A 27,500-nucleotide genomic window follows, 5' to 3' on the forward strand; every position below is an offset into this window, starting at 1 on the left:
ACAGGAGGCTGGTTTTGGGAGAAAGGTTCTACAGGCAGTGGTTCCTTCTGTTTAATGTTCCTGCCTTGTCCCTCCCATCATTCGTGTACTTAGCTTTGGTATTGGTATCCCATAAGTAATGGATGACCCGTGGACTGAACACACTTAACAAGAGAAAACCTAATTTATGCTTACCTGATAAATTTATTTCTCTTGTAGTGTGTTCAGTCCACGGCCCGCCCTGTCTTTTTCAGGCAGGTTCTAAATTTTAAAATTATAACTCCAGTCACCACTGCACCTTATAGTTTCTCCTTTCTCATCTTGTTTCGGTCGAATGACTGGATATGACATGTGAGGGGAGGAGCTATATAGCAGCTCTGCTTGGGTGATCCTCTTGCAACTTCCTGTTGGGAAGGAGAATATATCCCATAAGTAATGGATGACCCGTGGACTGAACACACTACAAGAGAAATAAATGTATCAGGTAAGCATAAATTATGTTTTTTTTTCTCTTCTAAACATTATTGATATTTAACTTTATTTCACATTGTAAATAGCATTTATACTGTTCGAATCAATTTATAATATTTTTTTACAGACAATTATTCAATGTGAGATGAGTTAAGTACTGCTTTGTGGATGCCTTATATTATATGTTCTGAATATTTTATATACAATTTTACAGGTCTGGTACCAGCCTCCATGTCGGAACCTCCGCCATTTAAATGTCTTCTAATCAATAAAGTCGATGGGAGTTGTGCTACGTTTAATGATTCTGAGCAAGAAGATTTGCAAGGATTTGGAGTTTGCCTAGACCCTGTGCATGATGTTATTTGGAGGTATCTTGTTTCTATTCTTTTTTTCTCTCTATTCTTGTGATATAAATGCTTCTCACTTGCCATTTAGCATATATGTATAAAAGGTATACATTTAAAGGGACACTAAACCCAAATTTTTTCTTTTGTGATTCAGCATGAAATTTTAAGCAACTTTCTAATTTACTCCTATTATCAAATTCTCTTGGTATCTTTATTTGAAATGCAAGAATGTAAGTTTAGATGCCGTCCCAACCTGGGTTGTCCTTGCTGATTGGCAGATAAATTCATCCACCAATAAAAAAGTGCTGTCCAGAGTTCTGAAGCTTAGATGCCTTCTTTTTCAAATAAAGATAGCAAGAGAACGAAGAAAAATTAATATTAGGAGTAAATTAGAAAGTTGCTTAAAATTGCATGCTCTATCTGAATCACGAAAAAAAAACAACTTTGGGTTCAGTGTCCCTTTAACATCTTGTTTTATAACAGAGTAAATGTATTCGTTCTTTGATTTAAAAAATAATCACTTGGATTGTTTTCAAGATTTCAGGCAAGCACGAGAGAGCTGTGGTGTTATAATGCAGTGATAGCAGACTCCAGGCTTCCTTCTGCTCCAGATATGCAGCTGAGATGCAGCATTCTTAGCCCGGAGCTAGCTTTACCAACAGGCCAAAAAGCAGTCACTACTCGATCACATGCAGCCTTGCACATTCTAGGTAGGTATATATCATCCTTAATGACCTGTTATATTTAAGGGTTTTCAGTTTTCTTAGGAAAAATAGAATTAAATAAAACGTTTTTCTTCTTCCATTTTTTGATAAGATTACAAATCATATTTGGTCTTAAATGGATAGTATAGTCAAAATTAAACTTTCATGATTCCAATAGAGCATGCTATTTTAAGCAATTTTCTACTTTACTCATCAATTTTCTTCATTCTCTTGATATCTTCATTTGAAAAAGCAAGAATGTAAGCATAGTAGCTGGCCCATTTTTGGTTCAGAACCTGGGTAGCGCTTGCTGATTGGTGTCTAAATGTAGCCATTCAATCAGTAAGCTCTACCTAGGTGCTTAACCATAAATGGTCTGGCTTCTAAGCTTACATTCCAGCTTTTTAAAATAAAAATACCAAGAGAACGAAGAAAAATTGATTATAAGCGTAAATTAGAAAGTTGCTTAAAAGTGTATGTGCTCTCTGAATAATGAAAGTTTAATTTTGACTAGACTATTCCTTTAAGTCAAAATTATTTTCATAATTCGGATAGAGCATGCAATTTTAAACAGCTTTCCAATTTACATCCATTCACAAAATGTGCATTGTCTTTTTATATTTACACTTTTTGAGTCACTAGCTCCTACTGACCATGTGCAAGAATTTACAGAATATACATATTTGCATTTGTGATTGGCTGATGACTTTCAAGTATTACAGGTGGAGTGGAAATAGACATAACTTTGAAATTTGTCCAAAAAATTTACTTATCATTTGAAGTTCAGACTAAGTGCTATTGCATTGTCTTGTTATAATGCATTTGTTGATTAAGCAAATCTACTGTATTTACTGGTCCTTTAAAATATTTGAAAAATGAAAAACATAAGGGAGGTGAAAATCAAAATAAACCTTTCGTGGTTCAGATGAAATACAGATACAAATCCCCAAATCTGTAATTCCAAACTTATTCTGAAATCCAATCTTTTAAATTAATATTTTTCATACAAGTAGTTAGAGTCTGCTATCCATTTATCCTGGGAATTACTCTTCCCCTATCACAAGGAGGAGGCAAAGATTCCCAAACCCTTCCCACCTCACCAGTACCTCAGGGACTTGTCCTTTGCCTCTGCCTGTTGGTTCATCGGTATACTCCCCTTCCAGTTTCTCTGCTGTTATGTTTCATCACTGGTCTTGGCTTCCTACTGGTTTCCTTTAGTAGTAGAGCCTTTGGGTAAGTGCTATATTGTTATTTACATGGCACTCTATCAACCATTTTGGCTATCACTATATACAGTTGTGCTCATAAGTTTACATACCCTGGCAGAATTTGATTTCTTGGCCATTTTTTAGAGAATATGAATGATAACACAAAAACTTTTCTTTCACTCATGGTTAGTGTTTGACTGAAGGCATTTATCATAATTTAACTGTGTTTACTCTTTTTAAATCATAATGACAACAGAAACTACCCAAATGACCCTGATCAAAAGTTTATATACCCTGGTGATTTTGGCCTGATAACATGCACACAAGTTGGCATAAAGGGGGTTTTATGGCTATTAAAGGTAACCATCCTCACCCGTGATCTGTTTGCTTGTAATTTGTGTGTGTGTATAAAAGGTCAATGAGTTTCTGGACTCCTGACAGACCCTTGCATCTTTCATCCAGTGCTGTACTGACGTTTCTGGATTCTGAGTCATGGGGAATGCAAAAGAATTGTCAAAGGATCTGTGGGAAAAGGTAGTTGAACTGTATAAAACAGGAAAGAGATATAAAAAGATACCCAAGGAATTGAGAATGCAAATCAGCAGTGTTCAAACTCTAATCAAGAAGTGAAAAATGAGGAGTTCTGTTTGATAACATACTGCATTAATCTTGGCATCAATTCTGACCAAATATCCTGTGCCTTTGTAGCTCACACATCCTCAAAACATCAGCGATCCACCTCCGTGTTTCACAGTAGCAATGGTGTACCTTTCATCATAGGCCTTGTTGACTCTTCTCCAAATGTAGCGTTTATGGCTGTGGCCAATAAGCTAAATTTTGGTCTCATCATTCCAAATGACTTTCTGCTAGAAGGTTTGAGGCTTGTCTCTGTGCTGATTGGCGTATTATAAGTGGAATACTTTGTGGCATTTGCGTAGTAATAGCTTTCTTCTGGCCACTCGACCATGCAGCTCATCTTTCTTCAAGTGCCTCCTTATTGTGAATCTAGAAACAGCTACACCACATGTTTTCAGAGAGTCCTGTATTTCTCTTGTAAGGTGTATCCAGTCCACGGATCATCCATTACTTGTGGGATATTCTCCTTCCCAACAGGAAGTTGCAAGAGGATCACCCACAGCAGAGCTGCTATATAGCTCCTCCCCTAACTGCCATACCCAGTCATTCTCTTGCAACTCTCAACAAGCATGGAGGTGGTAAGAGGAAAGTGGTGAAATGTAGCTGTTATCTTGCTTCAATCAAAAGTTTGTTATTTTTAAATGGCACCGGAGTTGTACTATTTTGTCCCAGGCAGAAAAATAGAAGAATCTGCCTGTGATTTCTATGATCTTAGCAGGTTGTAACTAAGGTCCATTGCTGTTCACATGACTGAAGAGAAAGGTAACTTCAGCGGGTGAATGGTGTGCAGGTTATCCTGCTATGAGGTATGTGCAGTTAAGATTTTTTCTAGATGTGAATGCTAGAAAATGCTGCTGATACCAAATTTATGTAAGGTAAGCCTGAATACAGTGATTTAATAGCGACTGGTATCATGCTTACTTTCTGAGGTAATACTCTTTTATATTTACAATATAAAACGTTTGCTGGCATGTTTAAACGTTTTTATATATACTTTGGTGATAAAACTTTATTGGGGCCTAGTTTTTTCCACATGGCTGGCTTAAATTTGCCTAGAAACAGTTTCCTGAGGCTTTCCACTGTGTTACTATGAGTGGGAAGGGCTTAATTTAGCGCTTTTTTGCGCAGTAACTTTTACAGACTGAGACATCCAGCTTCCTCCAGGAGTCCCCTGAATGCTATAGGACATCTCTAAAGGGCTCTTAGGCTTTCCAAAATCGTTTGTTGGGGAAGGTAGGCCCACAGCAAGGCTGTGGCAGTTTGGTGTGACTGTTAAAAAACGTCTATATCGTTTTTTTGATCCGTTTTTTGAACTAAGGGGTTAATTATCCATTTGCAAGTGGTTGCAATGCTCTGTTAGCTTACTATACACACTGTAAAAATTTAGTTTGATTTACTGCCTTTTTTCACTGTTTTTCAAATTCTGACAAGATTTGTTTCTCTTAAAGGCACAGTACCGTTTCTTATATTTGCTTGTTAACTTGATTTAAAGTGTTTTCCAAGCTTGCTAGTCTCATTGCTAGTCTGTACAAACATGTCTGACATAGAGGAAACTCCTTGTTCATTATGTTTAAAAGCCATGGTGGAACCCCCTCTTAGAATGTGTACCAAATGTACTGATTTCACTTTAAGCAATAAAGATCATATTCTGTCTTTAAAAAATTTATCACCAGAGGAATCTGACGAGGGGGAAGTTATGCCGACTAACTCTCCCCACGTGTCAGATCCTTTGACTCCCGCTCAAGGGACTCCCGCTCAAATGGCGCCAAGTACATCTAGGGCGCCCATAGCGTTTACTTTACAAGACATGGCGGCAGTCATGGATAATACACTGTCAGCGGTATTAGCCAGACTACCTGAATTTAGAGGAAGGCGAGATAGCTCTGGAGTTAGACGAAATGCAGAGCATACTGATGCTTTAAGAGCTATGTCTGATACTGCCTCACAATATGCAGAAGCTGAGGAAGGAGAGCTTCTTTCTGTGGGTGATGTTTCTGACTCGGGGAAGATGATGCAACCTGATTCTGATATCTCTACATTTAAATTTAAGCTTGAACACCTCCGCGTGTTACTCAGGGAGGTTTTAGCTGCTCTGAATGACTGTGATACAATTGCAGTGCCAGAGAAATTGTGTAGACTGGATAAATACTATGCAGTGCCGGTGTGCACTGATGTTTTTCCAATACCTAAAAAATTTACAGAAATTATTACTAAGGAATGGGATAGACCAGGTGTGCTGCTCTCTCCCTCTCCTATTTTTAGAAAAATGTTTCCAATAGACGCCACCACACGGGACTTATGGCAGACAGTTCCTAAGGTGGAGGGAGCAGTTTCTACTCTAGCAATGCGTACTACTATCCCTGTCGAGGACAGTTGTGCTTTCTTAGATCCAATGGATAAAAAGTTAGAGGGTTACCTTAAGAAAATGTTTATTCAACAAGGTTTTATCCTACAGCCCCTTACATGCATTGCTCCTGTCACTGCTGCTGCAGCGTTCTGGTTTGAGTCTCTGGAAGAGGCTTTACAGGTAGTGACTCCATTGGATGACATACTTGACAAGCTTAGAGCACTTAAGCTAGCCAATTCTTTTGTTTCGGATGCCATTGTTCATTTGACTAAACTAACGGCTAAGAATTCTGGTTTTGCTATCCAGGCGCGCAGAGCGCTATGGCTTAAATCATGGTCAGCTGACGTTACTAAGCTGCTTAACATTCCCTTCAAGGGGCAGACCCTATTCGGGCCTGGTTTGAAGGAGATTATTGCTGATATCACTGGAGGAAAAGGTCATGCCCTTCCTCAGGATAGGTCCAAATCAAGGGCCAAACAGTCTAATTTTCGTGCCTTTCGAAACTTCAAGGCAAGTGCGGCATCAACTTCCTCTAATACAAAACAAGAGGGAACTTTTGCTCAGTCCAAGACGGTCTGGAGACCTAACCAGACCTGGAACAAAGGTAAGCAGGCCAAAAAGCCTGCTGCTGCCTCTAAGACAGCATGAAGGAACGGCCCCCTATCCGGTAACGGATCTAGTAGGGGGCAGACTTTCGCTCTTCACCCAGGCGTGGGCAAGAGATGTCCAGGATCCCTGGGCGTTGGAAATTATATCCCAGGGATATCTTCTGGACTTCAAGGCTTCCCCCCCAAAAGGGAGATTTCACCTTTCACAATTATCTGCAAACCAGATAAAGAGAGAGGCATTCTTACACTGTGTACAAGACCTCCTCGTTATGGGAGTGATCCATCCAGTTCCAAAGGAGGAACAGGGACAGGGATTTTACTCAAATCTGTTTGTTGTTCCCAAAAAAGAGGGAACCTTCAGACCAATTTTGGATCTAAAGATCTTAAACAAATTCCTCAGAGTTCCATCATTCAAGATGGAGACTATTCGTACCATCCTACCTATGATCCAGGAGGGTCAATATATGACTACAGTGGATTTAAAGGATGCTTATCTTCACATTCCGATACACAAAGATCATCATCGGTTTCTCAGGTTTGCCTTCCTAGACAGGCATTACCAGTTTGTAGCTCTTCCCTTTGGGTTAGCTACAGCCCCAAGAATTTTTACGAAGGTTCTGGGGTCGCTTCTTGCGGTCCTAAGGCCTCGGGGCATAGCAGTGGCCCCTTATTTAGACGACATCCTGATTCAGGCGTCAAACTTCCAAATTGCCAAGTCTCATACGGACATAGTGTTGGCATTTCTGAGGTTGCATGGGTGGAAGGTGAACGAGGAAAATAGTTCTCTATCCCCCCTCACAAGAGTTTCCTTCCTAGAGACTCTGATTCTGTAGAAATGAAAATTTACCTGACAGAGTCCAGGTTATCAAAACTTCTAAATTCCTGCCGTGTTCTTTATTCCATTCCTCGCCCTTCGGTGGCTCAGTGCATGGAAGTAATCGGCTTAATGGTGGCGGCAATGGACATAGTGCCGTTTGCACGCATACATCTCAGACCGCTGCAACTATGCATGCTCAGTCAGTGGAATGGGGATTACACAGATTTGTCCCCTCTACTTAATCTGGATCAAGAGACCAGTGATTCTCTTCTCTGGTGGCTATCTCGGGTCCATCTGTCCAAGGGAATGACCTTTCGCAGGCCAGATTGGACAATTGTAACGACAGATGCCAGCCTTCTAGGCTGGGGGGCAGTCTGGAACTCCCTGAAGGCTCAGGGATCGTGGACTCAGGAGGAGACACTCCTTCCAATAAACATTCTGGAACTAAGAGCGATATTTAATGCTCTTCAGGCTTGGCCTCAGCTAGCGATAATGAGGTTCATCAGATTTCAGTCGGACAACATCACGACTGTGGCTTACATCAACCATCAAGGGGGAACAAGGAGTTCCCTAGCGATGTTAGAAGTCTTAAAAATAATTCGCTGGGCAGAGACTCACTCTTGCCACCTATCAGCTATCCATATCCCAGGTGTAGAGAACTGGGAGACGGATTTTCTAAGTCGACAGACTTTTCATCCGGGGGAGTGGGAGCTCCATCCGGAGGTGTTTGCACAATTGATTCATCGTTGGGGCAAACCAGAACTGGATCTCTTGGCGTCTCGTCAGAACGCCAAGCTTCCTTGTTACAGATCCAGGTCCAGGGACCCCAAGGCAACGCTGATAGATGCTGTAGCAGCGCCTTGGTCCTTCAACCTGGCTTATGTGTTTCCACCGTTTCCTCTGCTCCCTCATCTGATTGCCAAAATCAAGCAGGAGAGAGCATCGGTGATCTTGATAGCGCCTGCGTGGCCACGCAGGACTTGGTTTGCAGATCTGGTGGACATGTCATCCTTTCCACCATGGACTCTGCCGCTGAGACAGGACCTTCTACTTCAAGGTCCTTTCAACCATCCAAATCTAATTTCTCTGAGGCTGACTGCCTGGAGATTGAACGCTTGATTTTATCAAAGCGTGGTTTCTCCGAGTCAGTCATTGATACCTTAATTCAGGCATGAAAGCCTGTCACCAGGAAAATCTATCATAAGATATGGCGTAAATATCTTTATTGGTGTGAATCCAAGGGCTACTCATGGAGTAAGGTCAGGATTCCCAGGATATTATCTTTTCTCCAAGAAGGATTGGAGAAAGGATTGTCAGCTAGTTCCTTAAAGGGACAGATTTCTGCGCTGTCTATTCTTTTGCACAAGCGTCTGGCGGATGTTCCAGACGTTCAGGCATTTTGTCAGGCTTTAGTTAGAATCAAGCCTGTGTTTAAACCTGTTGCTCCACCTTGGAGCTTAAATTTGATTCTTAAAGTTCTTCAGGGGGTTCCGTTTGAACCTCTTCATTCCATAGATATCAAACTTTTATCTTGGAAAGTTCTTTTTTTGGTAGCTATTTCCTCGGCTCTTAGAGTTTCCGAATTATCTGCCTTACAATGTGATTCTCTTTATCTGATCTTCCATGCAGATAAGGTAGTTCTGCGTACCAAACCTGGGTTTTTACCTAAGGTGGTATCTAATAAGAATATCAATCAAGAGATTGTTGTTCCGTCTTTGTGTCCTAATCCTTCTTCAAAGAAGGAACGTCTATTACACAATCTGGACGTGGTTCGTGCTTTAAAGTTTTACTTACAAGCTACTAAAGATTTTCGTCAAATATCTGCTTTGTTTGTTGTCTACTCTGGACAGAGGAGAGGTCAAAAGGCTTCGGCAACCTCTCTTTATTTTTGGCTAAGAAGCATAATCCGCTTAGCCTATGAGACTGCTGGCCAGCAGCCTCCAGATAGGATTACAGCTCATTCTACTAGAGCTGTGGCTTCCACATGGGCCTTTAAAAATGAGGCTTCTGTTGAACAGATTTGCAAGGCGGCGACTTGGTCTTCGCTTCATACTTTTTCAAAATTCTACAAATTTGATACTTTTGCTTCTTCGGAGGCTATTTTTGGGAGAGAGGTTTTACAGGCAGTGGTACCTTCCGTTTAAGTACCTGCCTTGTCCCTCCCTTCATCCGTGTACTTTAGCTTTGGTATTGGTATCCCACAAGTAATGGATGATCCGTGGACTGGATAGACTTAACAAGAGAAAACATAATTTATGCTTACCTGATAAATTTATTTCTCTTGTGGTGTATCCAGTCCACGGGCCGCCCTGTCATTTTAAGGCAGGTATTTTTTTAATTTTAAACTACAGTCACCACTGCACCCTCGGGTTTCTCCTTTCTCTGCTTGTTTTCGGTCTAATGACTGGATATGGCAGTTAGGGGAGGAGCTATATAGCAGCTCTGCTGTGGGTAATCCTCTTGCAACTTCCTGTTGGGAAGGAGAATATCCCACAAGTAATGGATGATCCGTGGACTGGATACACCACAAGAGAAATACATTTATCAGGTAAGCATAAATTATGTTTTCACCTAAAGTTATTTGTGGGTTTGTCTTTGTATCCCGAACAATTGGACTGGCAGTTGTGGCTGAAATTTTAGTTGGTCAACCTGACCGTGGTTTGGTTTCAACAGAACCCCTCATTTTCTACTTCTTTATTAGAGTTTGAACACTGTTGATTTGCATTCTCGATTCCTTGGATATCTTTTTTTTTTTTTTTTATCCCTTTCCTGTTTTATACAGTTCAACTACCTTTTCCCACAGATCCTTTGACAATTATTTTGCTTTCCCTAAGACTCAGAATCGTCAGTGCAGCACTGGATGAAAGATGCAAGGGTCTGTCAGGAGTCCAAAAACTCATTGACCTTTTATACACACACTCTAATTACAAGAAAACAGATCACAGGTAAGAATGGTTACCTTTAATAGCCATTCAAACCCCTTTGTGTCAACTTGTGTACATGTTATCAGGCCAAAATCACCAGGGTATATAAACTTTTGATCAGGGTCATTTGGGTAGTTTCTGTTGTCATTATGATTTAAAAAGAATAAACACAGTTGATTGATAATAAATGGCTTCAGCCAAACACTAACCATGTGTTATCATTCATCATCTCTGAAAAATGGCCAACAAATCATAAATTCTGCCAGGGTATGTAAACATATGAGCACAAATTATATATATATATATATATATATATATATATATATATATATATATATATATATATATATATATATATATATATATATATACTGAGAGAGACTGACTTTTAAAGTTTTAATATGTTGATAATCTCATAATTTTTCACGTGCATACTTTTCCTTCCATAAAGCAGGGAGAGTGCACAACTTCAATCCTTAATGTTGGGAAATACAACACCTGGCCACCAGGAGGAGGCAAAGACACCCCAGTCAAAGGCTTAAATATCCCTCCCGCTTCCCCTACCCCCAGTCATTCGTTGCCTTTCGTCACTATAGGAGATGTCAGAGAAGTGTAATAAGATTTAGAATAGTAATGGGTATGTTCCCTTCAAGAAAGGACTGAAGTTTTAAGTAATCATGTCAACCTCTCAGTGAGAGTTTTGATAAAAGTTATAGTCTGGAGATGCAGTAAAAGTTTTTCTGCGAACCCATCCAGACTGTTGCCTAACAGCTCCTGAGCAATCAGTGTTGACGAGTTTCATTGCTTGCTGTTACACACTCAAGTCCATGTCAGAGCGTCACTGCAAGACTGTCACACTTGAGAGACTGTGCCTGTTCCACAGCATGGAACCTGGAGGGTAAGACCGTTTTATATATACACTTTTGCTATACAGGGTCACAGTGTGGCTCCTTTATGCCTCGATAGGATCAAGGGTTAATATCTCCTTTATGGAGATTATTTGAACAGCTAGGGGTCATTTATAACTGCTTTAATATGAGAGTTTTTTTGTGATCATAGACTGTGTGCTTTTGGCTTGGAACAAACGGGTTTCACTATCGTATTTGAGTGTTGCGCAGCTAATAGCTTAGCGCCTGTTTCATAGCAGGGGAAGTCCTGTCCTACGTACCACGTGACCGGGTGCAGTCTTTTAATTTTCCTACGATCCTGCTGCGGACAGTTTTCACTGTAGCTGTCTGGGTGTTGGAGGTGGTGAGTCCCCTAGCCATTGGGAATATAAAGGTTCTGTTTTTTTAATAAAAGCATTTTTTTGTGGATATATACTTGGCTTTGGAGGACTCTGATATTGCATTAGAAGCTTCCGCTCCTTCTGTACTGATTAATAATTCCTCTTTATATTGTGAGGAGGCCGTAGTTTGCCCGCCTGCTCAATTTTGTTCCATTTGCCTAAGCACTGTTCTAAAGTCTAAGAAGGGAGACAGAGGGTGAACTTTCTGAGTAGGAAACTTCAGTTTCTAAACCTCCTTCAGCGGAGGAACAATCCTTTCTTTCATGTAATTGGCAAAAGTCCATGAGCTAGTGATGTATGGGATATACAATCCTACCAGGAGGGGCAAAGTTTCCCAAACCTCAAAATGCCTATAAATACACCACACCCACAATTAAGTTTTACAAACTTTGCCTCCTATGGAGGTGGTGAAGTAAGTTTGTGCTAAGATTTCTACGTTGATATGCGCTTCTCAGCATTGTTGAAGCCCGATTCCTCTCAGAGTACAGCGAATGTCAGAGGGACGTGAAGAGATTTGATTTCCCTAACGGGGGTCTATTTAATAAGTTCTCTGTTATCGGTCGTAGAGATTCATCTCCTACCTCCCTTTTCAGATCGACGATATACTCTCAATTTACCATTACCTCTACTGATAACTGTTTCAGTACTGGTTTGGCTATCTGCTATATGTGGATGGGTGTCTTTTGGTAAGTATGTTTTTTTGTTACTTAAGGCACCCCAGCTATGGTTTGGCACTTCATGCATTTATATAAAGTTCTAAATATATGTATTGTACTTATATTTGCCATGAGTCAGGTTCATGTATTTCCTTCTGCAGACTGTCAGTTTCATATTTGGGGAAAATAAACATTTTAAGAATTTTTTTTCTTACCTGTGGTTTAGTCTTTTTTTTTTTTTTTAATTGACTACTTTTTTCTTGCAAATTGCAGGCGGTATTAGGGCCGCGGGTGCGCCAAATGCAAGACTATTGCGTAATTTTTTTGGCGCAAAAAATACGTCTGACGCAACTTCATCATTTCCGGCATCGTAGTTGACGCCGAAGCCTTACATACGGTTGCGTCATTAGTGATGTGAATGTGTCATTTCCGGTTATTGTTGGCGCCAAAAAATTTTCAGTTACGCTGTGCGTCATACTTGGCGCCAAACTTTTTCATTATTTTAATACCCCATTGATGTTAGCCTCTTGCCTTTTTCTCTTTCAGAGGGCTATGCTATTTGCATTTTTTCCCATTCCTGAAACTGTCATATAAGGAAATAGATAATTTTGCTTTATATGTTGTTTTTTATTTTACATTTTGCAAGATGTCTCAATCTGATTCTGCCTCAGAAGTATCTGCTGGAACTTTGCTGCCTGACATCGGTTCTATCAAAGCTAAGTGCATTTGTTGTAAGATTGTGGGAATTATTTCTCCGAATGTCATTTGTAATAGTTGTCATGATAAACTTTTAGATGCAGATAGTGTGTCCATCAGTAGTAGTAGTACCAGCTGCAGTTCCTTCAACTTCTAATGTACATGATATACCCTTGAATTTGAAAGAATTTGTTACTGATTCTATTCAGAAGGCTTTGTCTGCATTTCCACCTTCTAATAAACGTAAAAGGTCTTTTAAAACTTCTCATTTAGTTGATGAAATTTCAAATGACCAACAACATAATAATTTATCCTCTTCTGATGAGGATCTATCTGATACAGAAGATCCTTCCTCAGACATTGACACTGACAAATCTACTTATTTATTTAAAATAGAGTATATGCGTTCTTTATTAAAAGAAGTGTTAATTACTTTGGATATTGAGGTAACCAGTCCTCTTGACGTTCAGTCTAATATACGTTTAAATGCTGTTTTTAAACCTCCTGTGGTTTCTCCAGGGGTTTTTTCTTATTCCTGAGGCTATTTCTGATATGATTTCTAAGGAATGGAATAAGCCAGATACTTCTTTTATTCTTTCTTCAAGGTTTAAAAAATTGTATCCTTTACCAGCAAATTCTATAGAGTTTTGGGAAAAAAATCCCTGAAGTTTATGGGGCTATTTCTACTCTTGCTAAATGTACCACTATTCCTATGGAAAATAGTACTTCCTTTAAGGATCCTTTAGATAGGAATCTTGAATCTTATCTAAGGAAAGCCTATTTATATTCAGGTCATCTTCTCAGACGTGCAATTTCTTTGGCTGATGTTGTGGCTGCATCAACTTTCTGGTTGGAGAATTTAGCACAACAAGAATTGGATTCTGATGTATCTAGCATTATTCACTTACTGCAGAATGCTAATCATTTTATTTGTGATGCCATTTTTGATATTATCAAAATTGATGTTAGATCCATGTCTTTAGCTATTTTAGCTAGAAGAGCTTTGTGGCTTGAATCTTGGAATGCTGATATGACATCTAAGTCTAGATTACTATCTCTTTCCAAGGTAATAATTTATTTGGTTCTCAGCTGGATTCTATTATTTCAACTATTACTGGGGGAAAGGAAGTTTTTCTGCCTCAGGATAAAAAACCTAAGGGTAAATCTAAGGCTTCTAACCGTTTTCGTTCCTTTCGTCAGAATAAGGAACAAAAATCTAATCCTTCCCCCGATGAATCTGTTTCCAATTGGAAGCCTTCCTCAAATTGGAATACATCCAATCCATTTAAGAAACCAAAGTCAGCCCCTAAATCCGCATGAAGGTGCGGCCCTCATTCCAGCTCAGCCCTCATTCCAGCTCAGCTGGTGGGGGGCAGATTAAGGTTTTTCAAGGATTTTTGGATAAATTCTGTCCAAAATCAATGGATTCAGAGCATTGTCTCTCAAGGGTATCGAATAGGATTCAGAGTAAGACCTCCTGTGAGAAGATTTTTTCTCTTGCGTATCCCAGCAAATCCAGTAAAAGCTCAGGCTTTCCTGAAGTGTGTTTCAGACCTGGAGTCCTCAGGGGTAATCATGCCAGTTCCTTTTCAGGAACAAGGTCTGGGGTTTTATTCAAATCTATTCATTGTCCCAAAGAAGGAAAATTAATTCAGGCCAGTTTTGGATCTGAAAATTTTGAATCGTTATGTAAGAGTACCAACTTTCAAGATGGTGACTATAAGGACTATTCTGCCTTTTGTTCAGCAAGGACATTATATGTCTACAATAGACCTGCAGGATGCATATCTTCATATTCCGATTCATCCAGAACATTATCAGTTCCTGAGATTCTCTTTTCTAGACAGGCATTACCAATTTGTTGCTCTTCCATTTGGCCTAGCAACAGCTCTAATAATCTTTTCAAAGGTTCTAGGTGCCCTACAGTCTTTACGTTCTGCAGAATCTCACACAAATCAACTACTGTTGTTTCTTCAAAAACATGGTTGGATGATCAATTTACCAAAAAGTTCTTTGATTCCTCAGACAAGGGTCACCTTTTTAGGTTTCCAGATAGATTCAGTGTCCATGACTCTGTCTCTAACAGAAAAGAGACACTTGAAATTGGTTGCAGCCTGTCGGCATGGAAGTTTTAGGCCTCATGACTGCAGCATCGGACGCGATTCCTTTTGCTCATTTTCACATGAGACCTCTCCAGCTTTGTATGCTGAATCAATGGTGCAGGGATTATACAAAGATATCACAATTAATATCCTTAAATCCCAATGTACGACGCTCTCTGACGTGGTGGTTAAATCACCGTTTAGTTCAAGGGGCTTCTTTTGTTCGACCAACCTGGACTGTGATAACTACAGATACAAGTCTTTCGGGTTGGGGAGCTGTTTGGGGATCTCTGACTGCTCAAGGGGTTTGGAAATCTCAAGAGGCGAGATTACCAATCAATATTTTAAAACTCCGTGTAATTTTCAGAGCTCTTCAGTTTTAGCCTCTGTTGAAGAGAGAACCGTTCATTTGCTTCCAGACAGACAATATCACAACTGTGGCATATGTCAATCATCAAGGTGGGACTCACAGTCCTCAAGCCATGAAATAAGTATCTCGGATACTTGCTTGGGCGGAATCCAGCTCCTGTCTAATCTCTGTGGTGCATATCCCAGGTGTAGACAATTGGGAAGCGGATTATCTCAGTCGTCAGACTTTACATCCAGGAGAGTGGTTTCTCTATCCAGATGTGTTTTCTCAAATTGTTCATTTGTGGGGTCTTCCAGAGATATATCTGATGGCCTCTCACCTAAACAAGAAACTTCCCAGATACCTGTCCAGGTCCAGGGATGTTCAGGCGGAAGCAGTGGATGCGCTAACCACTCCATGGAATTATCATCCTGCTTACTTCTTCCCGCCTCTAGTTCTTCTTCCAAGAGGGATTTCCAAAATCATCATGGAACAATTGTTTGTGTTGTCGGTGGCTCCAGCATGGCCACACAGGTTTTGGTATGCAGATCTTGTTCGATGTCCAGTTGCCAACCTTGGCCACTTCCGTTAAGACCAGACCTACTGTCTCAAGGTCCATTTTTCCATCAGGATCTCAAATCATTAAATTTGAAGGTATTGAAATTGAACGCTTAGTACTAAGTCATAGAGGTTTCTCTGACTCAATGATTAATACTATGTTACAAGCTCGTAAATCTGTTTCCAGGAAGATTTACTATTGAGTTTGGAAGACTTACATTTCATTGTGTTCTCATAAATTTTCTTGGCATTCTTTTAGAATTCCTAGAATTTTACAGTTTCTTCAGGATGTTTTGGATAAAGGTTTGTATGTAAGTTCCTTGAAGGGACAAATCTCTGCTCTTTCAGTTTTATTCCACAGAAAGATTGCTAAACTTCCTGATATTCACTGTTTTGTACATGCTTTAGTTCGAATTAAGCCTGTCATTAAATCAATTTCTCCTCCTTGGAGTCTCAATTTGGTTTTGAAGGTGTTACAGGCTCCTCCATTTGAGCCAATGCATTATTTGGACATTAAATTTTCTTAGAAAGTGTTGTTCCTTTTGGCTATTTCTTCTGCTAGAAGAGTTTCTGAGCTATCTGCTCTTTCTAGTGAATCTCCTTTTCTGATTTTTCATCAGGATAAGGCGGTTTTGCAGACTTCTTTTCAATTTTGACCTAAGGTTGTGAATTCTAACAACATTAGTAGAGAAATTGTTGTCCCTTCCTTGTGTCCTAATCCAAAGAATTCTTTGGAAAGATCCTTACATTCTTTAGATGTGGTAAGAGCTTTGAAATATTATGTTGAAGCTACTAAAGATTTCAGAAAGACTTCTAGTCTATTCATTTTATTTTCTGGTCCTAGGAAAGGTCAGAAAGCTTCTGCTATTTCCTTGGCTTCTTGGTTAAAGCTTTTGATTCGTCAAGCTTATTTGGAGTCAGGTAAGTTCCCGCCTCAGAGAATTACAGCTCATTCTACTAGGTCAGTCTCCACTTGTGGGCTTTTAAGAATGAAGCTTCTGTTGATCAGATTTGCAATGCAGCAACTTGGTCTTCTTTCATACATTTACTAAATTCTACCGTTTTGATGTATTTTCTTCTTCAGAAGCAGTTTTTGGTAGAAAAGTTCTTCAGGCAGTTGTTTCAGTTTGATTCTTCTGCTGATGTTTTAAGTTTTTCTTATCACTAAAGAATAAACTTATACTTTGGGTTGTGGATTATTTTTTTCAGCGGAAAATGGCTTTATTTTATTTTTTATCCCTCCCTCTCTAGTGACTCTTGCGTGGAGTTCCACATCTTGGGTATTTGATATCCCATATGTCACTAGCTCATGGACTCTTGCCAATTACATGAAAGAAAACATAATTTATGTAAGAACTTACCTGATAAATTCATTTCTTTCATATTGGCAAGAGTCCATGAGGCCCACCCTTTTTATGGTGGTTATGATTTTTTGTATAACGCACAATTATTTCCAAATTTCCTTTGTTGATGCTTTCTATTCCTTTCTTTATCACCCAACTGCTTGGCTATTCGTTAACCTGAATTGTGGGTGTGGTGAGGGGTGTATTTATAGGCATTTTGAGGTTTGGGAAACTTTGCCCCTCCTGGTAGGATTGTATATCCCATACTTCACTAGCTCATGGACTCTTGCCAATATGAAAGGAATGAATTTATCAGGTAAGTTCTTACATAAATTATGTATTATTCTATATATATATATATATATATATATATATATATATATATATATATATATATATATATATATATATAAAAGCAGCGTTGCTAAATAAAGTATTGCAATATCTGTAACATTATAACATAAATTCATTTAAAGAGAAGAAATGTTTTATTTATTTAGGACAGTAGTTTGTCCAATTAGAGTGTGTCTATATCTGTAGTTTATTATATAGAAAATATTTTTGATATATTTAATATAGTAGTCCATTAAAATTAAAGTATTGCTACACCTGTAGCTTACATTTTTATATAACTGCAGAGTTACAAAATATGTTTCTACGTCTGTTGTTTAAAAAATAATTAATTGGGCAGGCTTATCGACTAGTGTGTATGTATATATATGTGTGTGTGTGTGTATATATATGATCATCAGAGGAGAACCTCTTAATAATAATCCATACACGAAAGAGCTCATAAGAACAGACCAAATATGCTTAACCAAAGTGAATAGCGTGAAACGTATACATAACACATTGCGTAACACCCCAACCCTTATCAGCCAATAGGATTATAGAAAAACCAACACACCCCTTTATATTAAAACAAAGACCAAATGTAAATATACACTGGGAGCTGGCAACATTGTTTAGGCGAAACAAATCAGAGTATGTAAATGCAGACTGTACTTTGCAAATCATATATTACAAATAGGAGGCCACATACTGTATATCATAGGGGGAGTATAAACCAAAATGAGAATAGAAAGGCAACAGCAAACCATAACGATAATACTAATAAATATAGAGAAAAAAGAGAAAACATAAGAAAAGCATAGGAAACCTTTAACAAACTTTTAACAAAAACAGCCAAGGATAGCAAAAATAAATACATTTTACAGAACTGTGCCGTCATGTTATACAATCATGGATCCATTGACATAGCAACCACGATAAACAACAGTTGCAATTATAGAAAATACGCCCATAGTATGTAATTGATCCATAAAAGGATAACATATTATATATAAATCCATATAATTTGCACAAGAACAAACAGAACTAAATCAAATGAGCAGATATAAGCAAAAAAAGGAAGCAAGAAAATAAATAAACAAAGCCAATACTCAATGTATCCTATATTGTTAACCGGCCAGTAGCCAAATGCACATTACAACCCCATGCAAACACCAGGGGTGTTATGTTTATAGGCAAACCTGCCAATCAAGCAGTGTGTTCAAGCCATTGGGGATCAGAGTGTTCAGAACGTATGTCCACCGTGCTTCTTTCCTCAACAAGTAAGTATGCCTATCCCCTCCCCTAGTAATCGTATAGCTTAAATCCTTGACGGTATGATTTTTCTCAACAAAGTGATGAGCCACCGGTTGATCGGATGAACCCTTCTTAAGAGCTGACCTGATGGACGAACGATGGTTGGCCATTCGAGTGCGGAGGTCATCACTCGTCTTACCCACATAAAATAAGCCACAAATACAATGTAACAAATATACGATATGGGTAGTCGTGCATGTCATTCTATGTTTGTGGTAGAACTTCTATCTTTTTTTTGTGGATGCATAAAGTATTGACCAGTAGTCAAAGCACTTCAGGTGGTACAACCAATGCACCGGAACACCCCCTTCTTTTCAATTTTCAACCAAGTGCCCTTATTATAACTGGATATGGGGGTCAGTTTTTACCAGGATATCTCTCAACGATCTTGAGCGTCTGAACCCTATTCTTGGTGGTAGCAGCCGACCAAAAGGGAGAGCTTTGTCAGTCACAATAATATGCCAATTCTCTATAAGATGTTTATCAATCAACTTTTTGTCTGCTGTATAAATTGTCACAAATGTCATACGTTCCTCTGTATCCATAGCTGGCTCATTATCCAGGCCAATCAATAGTTCCCGGGTCTGTGTTTTTAGTAATGTTGGAGGGTATCCCCTCTGGATAAACCTATTCTCCATCTCTAGGAGTTGATCTTGCCTGTTGTCCTCTTGTGAATTAATTCGGATGACCCTTTGTAATTGTGATTTTGGCAATGCTCGTTTCAGAGCCGGTGGATGACATGATGAAAATTCCATTAGTGAATTCCTGTCGGTATCCTTCCTAAAAAGGGTTGATTGTAGAGTACTTTGTTCTTTATACAGGCATACATATAGAAATTCAATCCATTCTTTTGAATAGTGTATTTTGAACTTCAATGCAGGATTGGAGCTGTTCAATAAATTGTACCATTGAATCAATTCCTGTTGTGAGCCACTACCAATCAACAACAGATCATCAATGTAATGTCTGTAATATTTGATACGTTGGTCTTTGAACAAATCCGTAATTTCTGTCTCAAATAGAGCCATGTACAAGTTAGCGTACAATGGGGGCCACATTTGACCCCATCGCAGTCACTTGTAATTGCAAATAGAAATGATTTTCAAATTTGAAATAATTTGTTCTCAAGCATAATTCCAGCAGGTGTATCAGAACCTCCACTGGAGGACCCACAGAGGGATATTTTAGCAAGTGCTGTCGAGTAGCATAAATTCCATCCGTGTTGGGTATAACAGTATACAGGATGGTGACATCAAGAGTCACCAGCCAATCATTCTCTCCACAGGATCTGTGTAACTTGTTCCAAAAGCATTGTAGAGTTCCTTAAAAAACTATCCATACTGCGTACCATAGGTTGTGAAAAGTAATCCACAAACTTAGCAATAGGTTGTAGAAGGACCCAACAGCTGACACAATTGGTCTTCCTGGTGGTCTGGAAAGGCTCTTATGAAGTTTTGGCAACATGTATAGAATTGGAATTCTGGGGTAGTTGGTAGTTAGGTAATTGAGGTTATTCTCACTTAACGTGCCCAAATCACATTGTTCCTGTAGATAAGTCAATCCTGGACTTGAAGTTCAAAGTAGGATCACCAGGGAGTAGAGCATAGGTCAAAATATCACTCAATTGGTTGAGAATCTCCATCTTATAGTCACTATAATTGAGTAGGACCAGGGCACCACCCTTATTGGCCTCCCTAATGATTATCGTGCTGTCCTCGGCTAGTGATTTTAAAGCAGATCTCTCCCCACCACTCAGATTGTTAAATATGCTTTTCCTGTGCTCCTTGATCGACTGTTCCATCCCTGAATGTACTGACCGTGCATATGTACAAATGCTTGCATTCTGGGAGACAGGATCATATTTTGACTTTTTGCAAAAGATATCAGGCTCAGATTGTTGAAACTGAAATTTTTCTTTCTTTCATGTAATTAGCAAGAGTCCATGAGCTAGTGACGTATGGGATATACATTCCTACCAGGAGGGGCAAAGTTTCCCTAACCTTAAAATGCCTATAAATACACCCCTCACCACACCCACAAATTAGTTTTACAAACTTTGCCTCCTATGGAGGTGGTGAAGTAAGTTTGTGCTAGATTCTACGTTGATATGCGCTTCGCAGCAGGTTGGAGCCCGGTTTTCCTCTCAGCGTGCAGTGAATGTCAGAGGGATGTGAGGAGAGTATTGCCTATTTGAATGCAATGATCTCCTTCTACGGGGTCTATTTCATAGGTTCTCTGTTATCGGTCGTAGAGATTCATCTCTTACCTCCCTTTTCAGATCGACGATATACTCTTATATATATACCATTACCTCTGCTGATTTTCGTTTCAGTACTGGTTTGGCTTTCTACAAACATGTAGATGAGTGTCCTGGGGTAAGTAAGTCTTATTTTCTGTGACACTCTAAGCTATGGTTGGGCACTTTTTTTTATAAAGTTCTAAATATATGTATTCAAACATTTATTTGCCTTGACTCAGGATGTTCAACATTCCTTATTTTCAGACAGTCAGTTTCATATTTGGGATAATGCATTTGAATCATTCATTTTTTCTTACCTTAAAAAATTTGACTCTTTTTTTCCCTGTGGGCTGTTAGGCTCGCGGGGGCTGAAAATGCTTCATTTTATTGCATCATTCTTGGCGCGGACTTTTTTGGCACAAAATTTTTTTTTCTGTTTCCGGCGTCATACGTGTCGCCGGAAGTTGCGTCATTTTTGACGTTCTTTTGCGTCAAGTGTCGGCGTTCCGGATGTGGCATCATTTTTGGCGCCAAAAGCATTTAGGCGCCAAATAATGTGGGTGTCTTATTTGGCGCTAAAAAAATATGGGCGTCACTTTTGTCTCCACATTATTTAAGTCTCATTATTTATTGCTTCTGGTTGCTAGAAGCTTGTTCACTGGCATTTTTTTCCCATTCCTGAAACTGTCATTTAAGGAATTTGATCAATTTTGATTTATATGTTGTTTTTTCTATTACATATCGCAAGATGTTCCACGTTGCAACTGAGTCAGAAGATACTTCAGGAAAATCGCTGCCCGGTGCTGGAGCTACCAAAGCTAAGTGTATCACTTTTGGTATCTGTTCCTTCAGCTGTTGTTTGTATTAAATGTTATGACAAACTTGTTAATGTAGATAAAATTTCCTTTAGTACTGTTACATTACCTGTTGCTGTTCCGTCAACATCTAATTTTCAGAGTGTTCCTGATAACATAAGAGATTTTGTTTCTAAATCCATTAAGAAGGCTATGTCTGTTATTTCTCCTTCTAGTATACATAAAAGTCTTTTAAAACTTCTCTTTTTTCAGATGAATTTTTAAATGAACATCATCATTCTGATACTGATAATGGTTCTTCTGGTTCAGAGGTTTCTGTCTCAGAGGTTGATGCTGATAAATCTTTGTATTTGTTCAAGATGGAATTTATTCGTTCTTTATTTAAAGAAGTATTAATTGCATTAGAAATAGAGGATTCTGGTCCTCTTGATACTTAAACTAAACGTTTAAATAAGGTTTTTAAATCTCCTGTAGTTATTCCAGAAGTGTTTCCTGTCCCTGATGCTATTTCTGAAGTAATTTCCAGGGAATGGAATAATTTGGGTAATTCATTTACTCCTTTTAAAACGTTTTAAGCAATTATATCCTGTGCCATCTGACAGATTAGAGTTTGGGACAAAATCCCTAAGGTTAATGGGGCTGTCTCTACTCCTGCTATATTTTTAGCGGATGTTGCTGCAGCTTCAACTTTTTGGTTAGAAGCTTTAGCGCAACAAGTAACAGATCATAATACTCATAGCATTATTATTCTATAACATGCTAATTATTTTATTTGTGATGCCATCTTTGATATCATTAGAATTGATGTCAGGTATATGTCTCTAACTATTTTAGCTAGAAGAGCTTTATGGCTTAAAACTTGGAATGCTGATATGTCTTCTAAGTCAACTTTGCTATCCCTTTCTTTCCAGGGTAATAAATTATTCGGTTCTCAGTTGGATTCTTTTATCTCAACTGTTACTGGAATGATAAAAAATCTGAGGTAAATTTAGGTCTAATAATCAGGATAAAAAATCTGAGGTAAATTTAGGTCTAATAATCGTTTTCGTTCCTTTCATCACAACAAGGAACAAAAGCCTGATCCTTCATCCTCAAGAGCGGTATCAGTTTGGAAACCATCTTCACTTTGTAATATATCCAAGCCTTATAGAAACCCAAAGCCAGCTCCTAAGTCCCCATGAAGGTGCGGCCCTCATTCCAGCTCAGCTGGTATGGGGCAGCTTACGTTTTTTTCATAGAAATTTGGATCAATTCCGTTCACAATCTCTGTTTTCAGAACATTGTTTCAGAAGGGTACAGAATTGGCTTCAAGTTAAGGCCTCCTGCAAAGAGATTTTTTTCTTTCCCGTGTCCCAGTAAACCCAGCAAAGGCTCAAGCATTTCTGAAATGTGTTTTAGATGTAGAGTTGGCTGGAGTAATTATGCCAGTTCCAGTTCTGGAACAGGGGCTGGGGTTTTATTCTATCTCTTCATTGTACCAAAGAAGGTCAATTCCTTCAGACCAGTTCCGGATCTATCAATATTGAATCGTTATGTAAGGATACCAACATTCAAGATGGTAACTGTAAGGACTATCCTGCCTTTTGTTCAGCAAGGGCATTATATGTCTACAATAGATTTACAGGATGCATATCTGCATATTCCGATTCATCCAGATCACTTTTAGTTTCTGAGATTCTCTTTTTTAGACAAGCATTACCAGTTTTGTGGCTCTACTGTTTGGCCTAGCATCAGCTCCAAGAATTTTTACAAAGGTTCTCGGTGCCCTTCTGTCTGTATTCAGAGAACAGGGTATTGGTATTTCCTTATTTGGACGATATCTTGGTACTTGCTCAGTCTTCACATTTAACAGAATCTCATACAAATCGACTTGTGTTGTTTCTTCAAGATCATGGTTGGAGGATCAATTTACCAAAAGTTCATTGATTCCTCAGACAAGGGTAACCTTTTTAGGTTTCCAGATAGATTCAGTGTCTATGACTCTGTCTTTGTCAGACAAGAGAAGTCTAACATTGATATCAGCTTGTCAAAACCTTCAGTCACAATCATTCCTTTGGTAGCCTTATGCATGGAAATTTTAGGTCTTATGACTGCTGCATCGGACGCGATCTCCTTTGCTCATTTTCACATGCAACCTCTTCAGCTCTGTATGCTGAACCAATGGTGCAGGGATTACACAAAGATATCTCAATTAATATCTTTAAAACCGATTGTACGACACTCTCTGACGTGGTGGACAGATCACCATCGTTTAGTTCAGGGGGCTTCTTTTGTTCTTCCGACCTGGACTGTAATTTCAACAGATGCAAGTCTTACAGGTTGGGGAGCTGTGTGGGGGTCTCTGACAGCACAAGGGGTTTGGGAATCTCAGGAGGTGAGATTACCGATCAATATTTTGGAACTTCGTGCAATTTTCAGAGCTCTTCAGTCTTGGCCTCTTCTGAAGAGAGAGTCGTTCATTTGTTTTCAGACAATGTCACAACTGTGGCATACATCAATCATCAAGGAGGGACTCACAGTCCTCTGGCTATGAAAGAAGTATCTTGAATTCTGGTTTGGGCGGAATCCAGCTCCTGTCTAATCTCTGCGGTTCATTTCCCAGGTATAGACAATTGGGAAGCGGATTATCTCAGTCGTCAAACGTTGTATCCGGGCGAATGGTCTCTTCACCCAGAGGTATTTCTTCAGATTGTTCAAATGTGGGAACTTCCAGAAATAGATCTGATGGTTTCTCATCTAAACAAGAAACTTCCCAGGTATCTGTTCAGATCCCGGGATCCTCAGGCGGAGGCAGTGAATGCATTATCACTTCCTTGGAAGTATCATCCTGCCTATATCTCTCCGCCTCTAGTTCTTCTTCCAAGAGTAATCTCCAAGATTCTGAAGGAATGCTCGTTTGTTCTGCTGGTAGCTCCAGCATGGACGGATTCTTTTTCGGATGGCCTCTTGCCAACCGTGGGCTCTTCCGTTAAGACCAGACCTTCTGTCGCAAGGTCCTTTTTTTCCATCAGGATCTCAAATCTTTAAATTTATGGGTATGGAGATTGAACGCTTGATTCTTGGTCAAAGAGGTTTCTCTGACTCTGTGATTAATACTATGTTACAGGCTCGTAAATCTGTATCCAGAGAGCTATATTATAGAGTCTGGAAGACTTATATTTCTTAGTGTCTTCTCATCATTTTTCCTGGCATTCTTTTAGAATTCCGAGAATTTTTTACAGTTTCTTCAGGATGGTTTAGATAAAGGTTTGTCCGCAAGTTCCTTGACAGGACAAATCTCTGCCCTTTCTGTTCTTTTTCACAGAAAGATTGCTAATCTTCCTGATATTCATTGTTTTGTACAAGACCTGGTTCGTATAAAACCTGTCATTCAGTCAATTTCTCCTCCTTGGAGTTTGAATTTGGTTCTGGGGGCTCTTCTAGCTCCTCCTTTTGAACCCATGCATTCATTTGGACATTAAACTTCTTTCTTGGAAAGTTTTGTTTCTTTTGGCCATCTCTTCTGCCAGAAGAGTCTCTGATTTATCTGCTCTTTCTTGTGAGTCTCCTTTTCTGATTTTTCATCAGGATAAGGCGGTGTTGCAAACTTCTTTTGAATTTTTTCCTAAGGTTGTGTATTCTAACAACATTAGTAGAGAAATTGTGGTTCCTTCATTATGTCCTAATCCTAAGAATTCTAAGGAGAAATCATTGCATTCTTTGGATGTTGTTAGAGCTTTGTAATATTATGTTGAAGCTACTAAGTCTTTCTGAAAGACTTTTAGTCTATTTTTCATCTTTTCTGGTTCTAGAAAAGGCCAGAAAGCTTCTGCCATTTCTTTGGCATCTTGGTTGAAATCTTTAATTCATCATGCCTATGTCGAGTCGGGTAAAACTCCGCCTCAAAGGTTTACAGCTCATTCTACTAGGTCAGTTTCTACTTCCTTGGCGTTTAGGAATGAAGCTTCGGTTAATCAGATTTGCAAAGCAGCAACTTGGTCCTCTTTGCATACTTTTACTAAATTCTACCATTTTGATGTGTTTTCTTCTTCTGAAGCAGTTTTTGGTAGAAGTACTTCAGGCAGCGGTTTCAGTTTGAATCTTCTGCTTATGTTTTCATTAAACTTTATTCTGGGTGTGGATTATTTTCAGCAGGAATTGGCTGTGTTTATTTTATCCCTCCATCTCTAGTGACTCTTGCGTGGAAAGATCCACATCTTGGGTAGTCATTATTCCATACGTCACTAGCTCATGGACTCTTGCTAATTACATGAAAGAAAACATAATTTATGTAAGAACTTACCTGATAAATTAATTTCTTTCATATTAGCAAGAGTCCATGAGGCCCACCCTTTTTGTGGTGGTTATGATTTTTTTTGTATAAAGCACAATTATTCCAATTCCTTATTTTATATGCTTTCGCACTTTTTTTCTTATCACCCCACTTCTTGGCTATTCGTTAAACTGATTTGTGGGTGTGGTGAGGGGTGTATTTATAGGCATTTTAAGGTTTGGGAAACTTTGCCCCTCCTGGTAGGAATGTATATCCCATACGTCACTAGCTCATGGACTCTTGCTAATATGAAAGAAATGAATTTATCAGGTAAGTTCTTACATAAATTATGATTTTAATCTCAGTTGACGTTGGAATCTCTGTTGGTCCACAAAGAGGCCAAAGTCATCAGTGTTACAAGTCGGGATAAAAGAGTGGCCCTTATTGAGTACCCTGTGTTCTATAGTTGTCAAAATGTGAGTGCTTAAATTGACCACAATGTTAATATCCTTTAAAACCTCTGCTGTCTTGGGGGTCTTCTGTATGAACCCCCCCCCCCCCCCCCGGCGGGTGTGGGCCCTCGGCCTACCCTGTTTTTTTTATCTAGTTTGCACTCCTTGAGGGATATCCATAATGGAAGCAGTTGCTTAAGGTATCTGCTCGCCCTCAGAGCCTGAACCTGAACTATCAATGGTAGTAAGGTGACGGGGTCTGTTATAGCGAGGGCGTCTTTTTCTAGAATTAAAATCTCTCTTAGCCAGATTGTAGCCAGCGGTACACCATTTTATCCCTATAGTCACTGATAACAATCTCCATTTTGTTATTTTTAAAGTCTATGAGCTCTGATTCATACTTATTAATATCCTCTTTTAATTTATCCAACCATTCAGTGCTAGTGTCTAGTTTCAATTTATTCAAGTGTAACTGTTCATATTGTGGGATTTCTAGCTTAGTTAAATATAACAACCTAGATACCTCCTGAATCACCAGTAAAATGAGATCCATCGAGCACTTATTAAGAATCTGACACCATTTATCACAAAAAGTGGGATTTGCCCTGCCCAGTGTAGGCACATTGCGAATGCGGAAGCCTCTAGGTATAAAACCCTTACAATAGTAGTCTAAGTAGGTACCATGTAAAATCAGATCCTTTTCCCTTTGTTTTAATTTGATCAAATGTGTATAAATGTACAGCGTTTTTTACATAGTGGGAGCAGATGGTAATGAGCCAAACAAAATGTTTGTGGCATCCTCATCAGTGAAGTGAAAAGTCGTGGCCCCTGCTATTGACTCCTCTGTTACAGGGATTAGCTCCTGTTCCATGTTCAGGCAGAACTCAATGTATAGTATTCTTGTAAATACACAGTGATTAACACCCCAGTGAAAAGTAAAACAGGATATGTTCAGTAAACAATCTTATCAGGTCGGGTGCTCTTGTCATAAATAAATACTTTTGCCAACAGACCAGATCCTTTGAGCTTTTTCGTGTATGGATTATTATTAAGAGGTTGTCC

General features: G+C 39.1%; 1 protein-coding gene across 1 annotated transcript in view; it reads left to right on the top strand.

Annotated features, from left to right (window-relative positions):
* MYCBP2 (MYC binding protein 2) overlaps nt 1-27,500 on the top strand; it is a gene marked incomplete in the record, with an annotated part of 1,460,675 nt that overhangs the window by 609,257 nt on the left and 823,918 nt on the right. The window contains 2 exon segments of the mRNA XM_053707907.1: nt 665-818; nt 1,335-1,507. Coding sequence (XP_053563882.1) covers nt 665-818; nt 1,335-1,507 — 327 coding nt within the window.

This window comes from Bombina bombina, chromosome 3 (assembly GCF_027579735.1).
Source record: "Bombina bombina isolate aBomBom1 chromosome 3, aBomBom1.pri, whole genome shotgun sequence".
Taxonomy (NCBI): domain Eukaryota; kingdom Metazoa; phylum Chordata; class Amphibia; order Anura; family Bombinatoridae; genus Bombina; species Bombina bombina.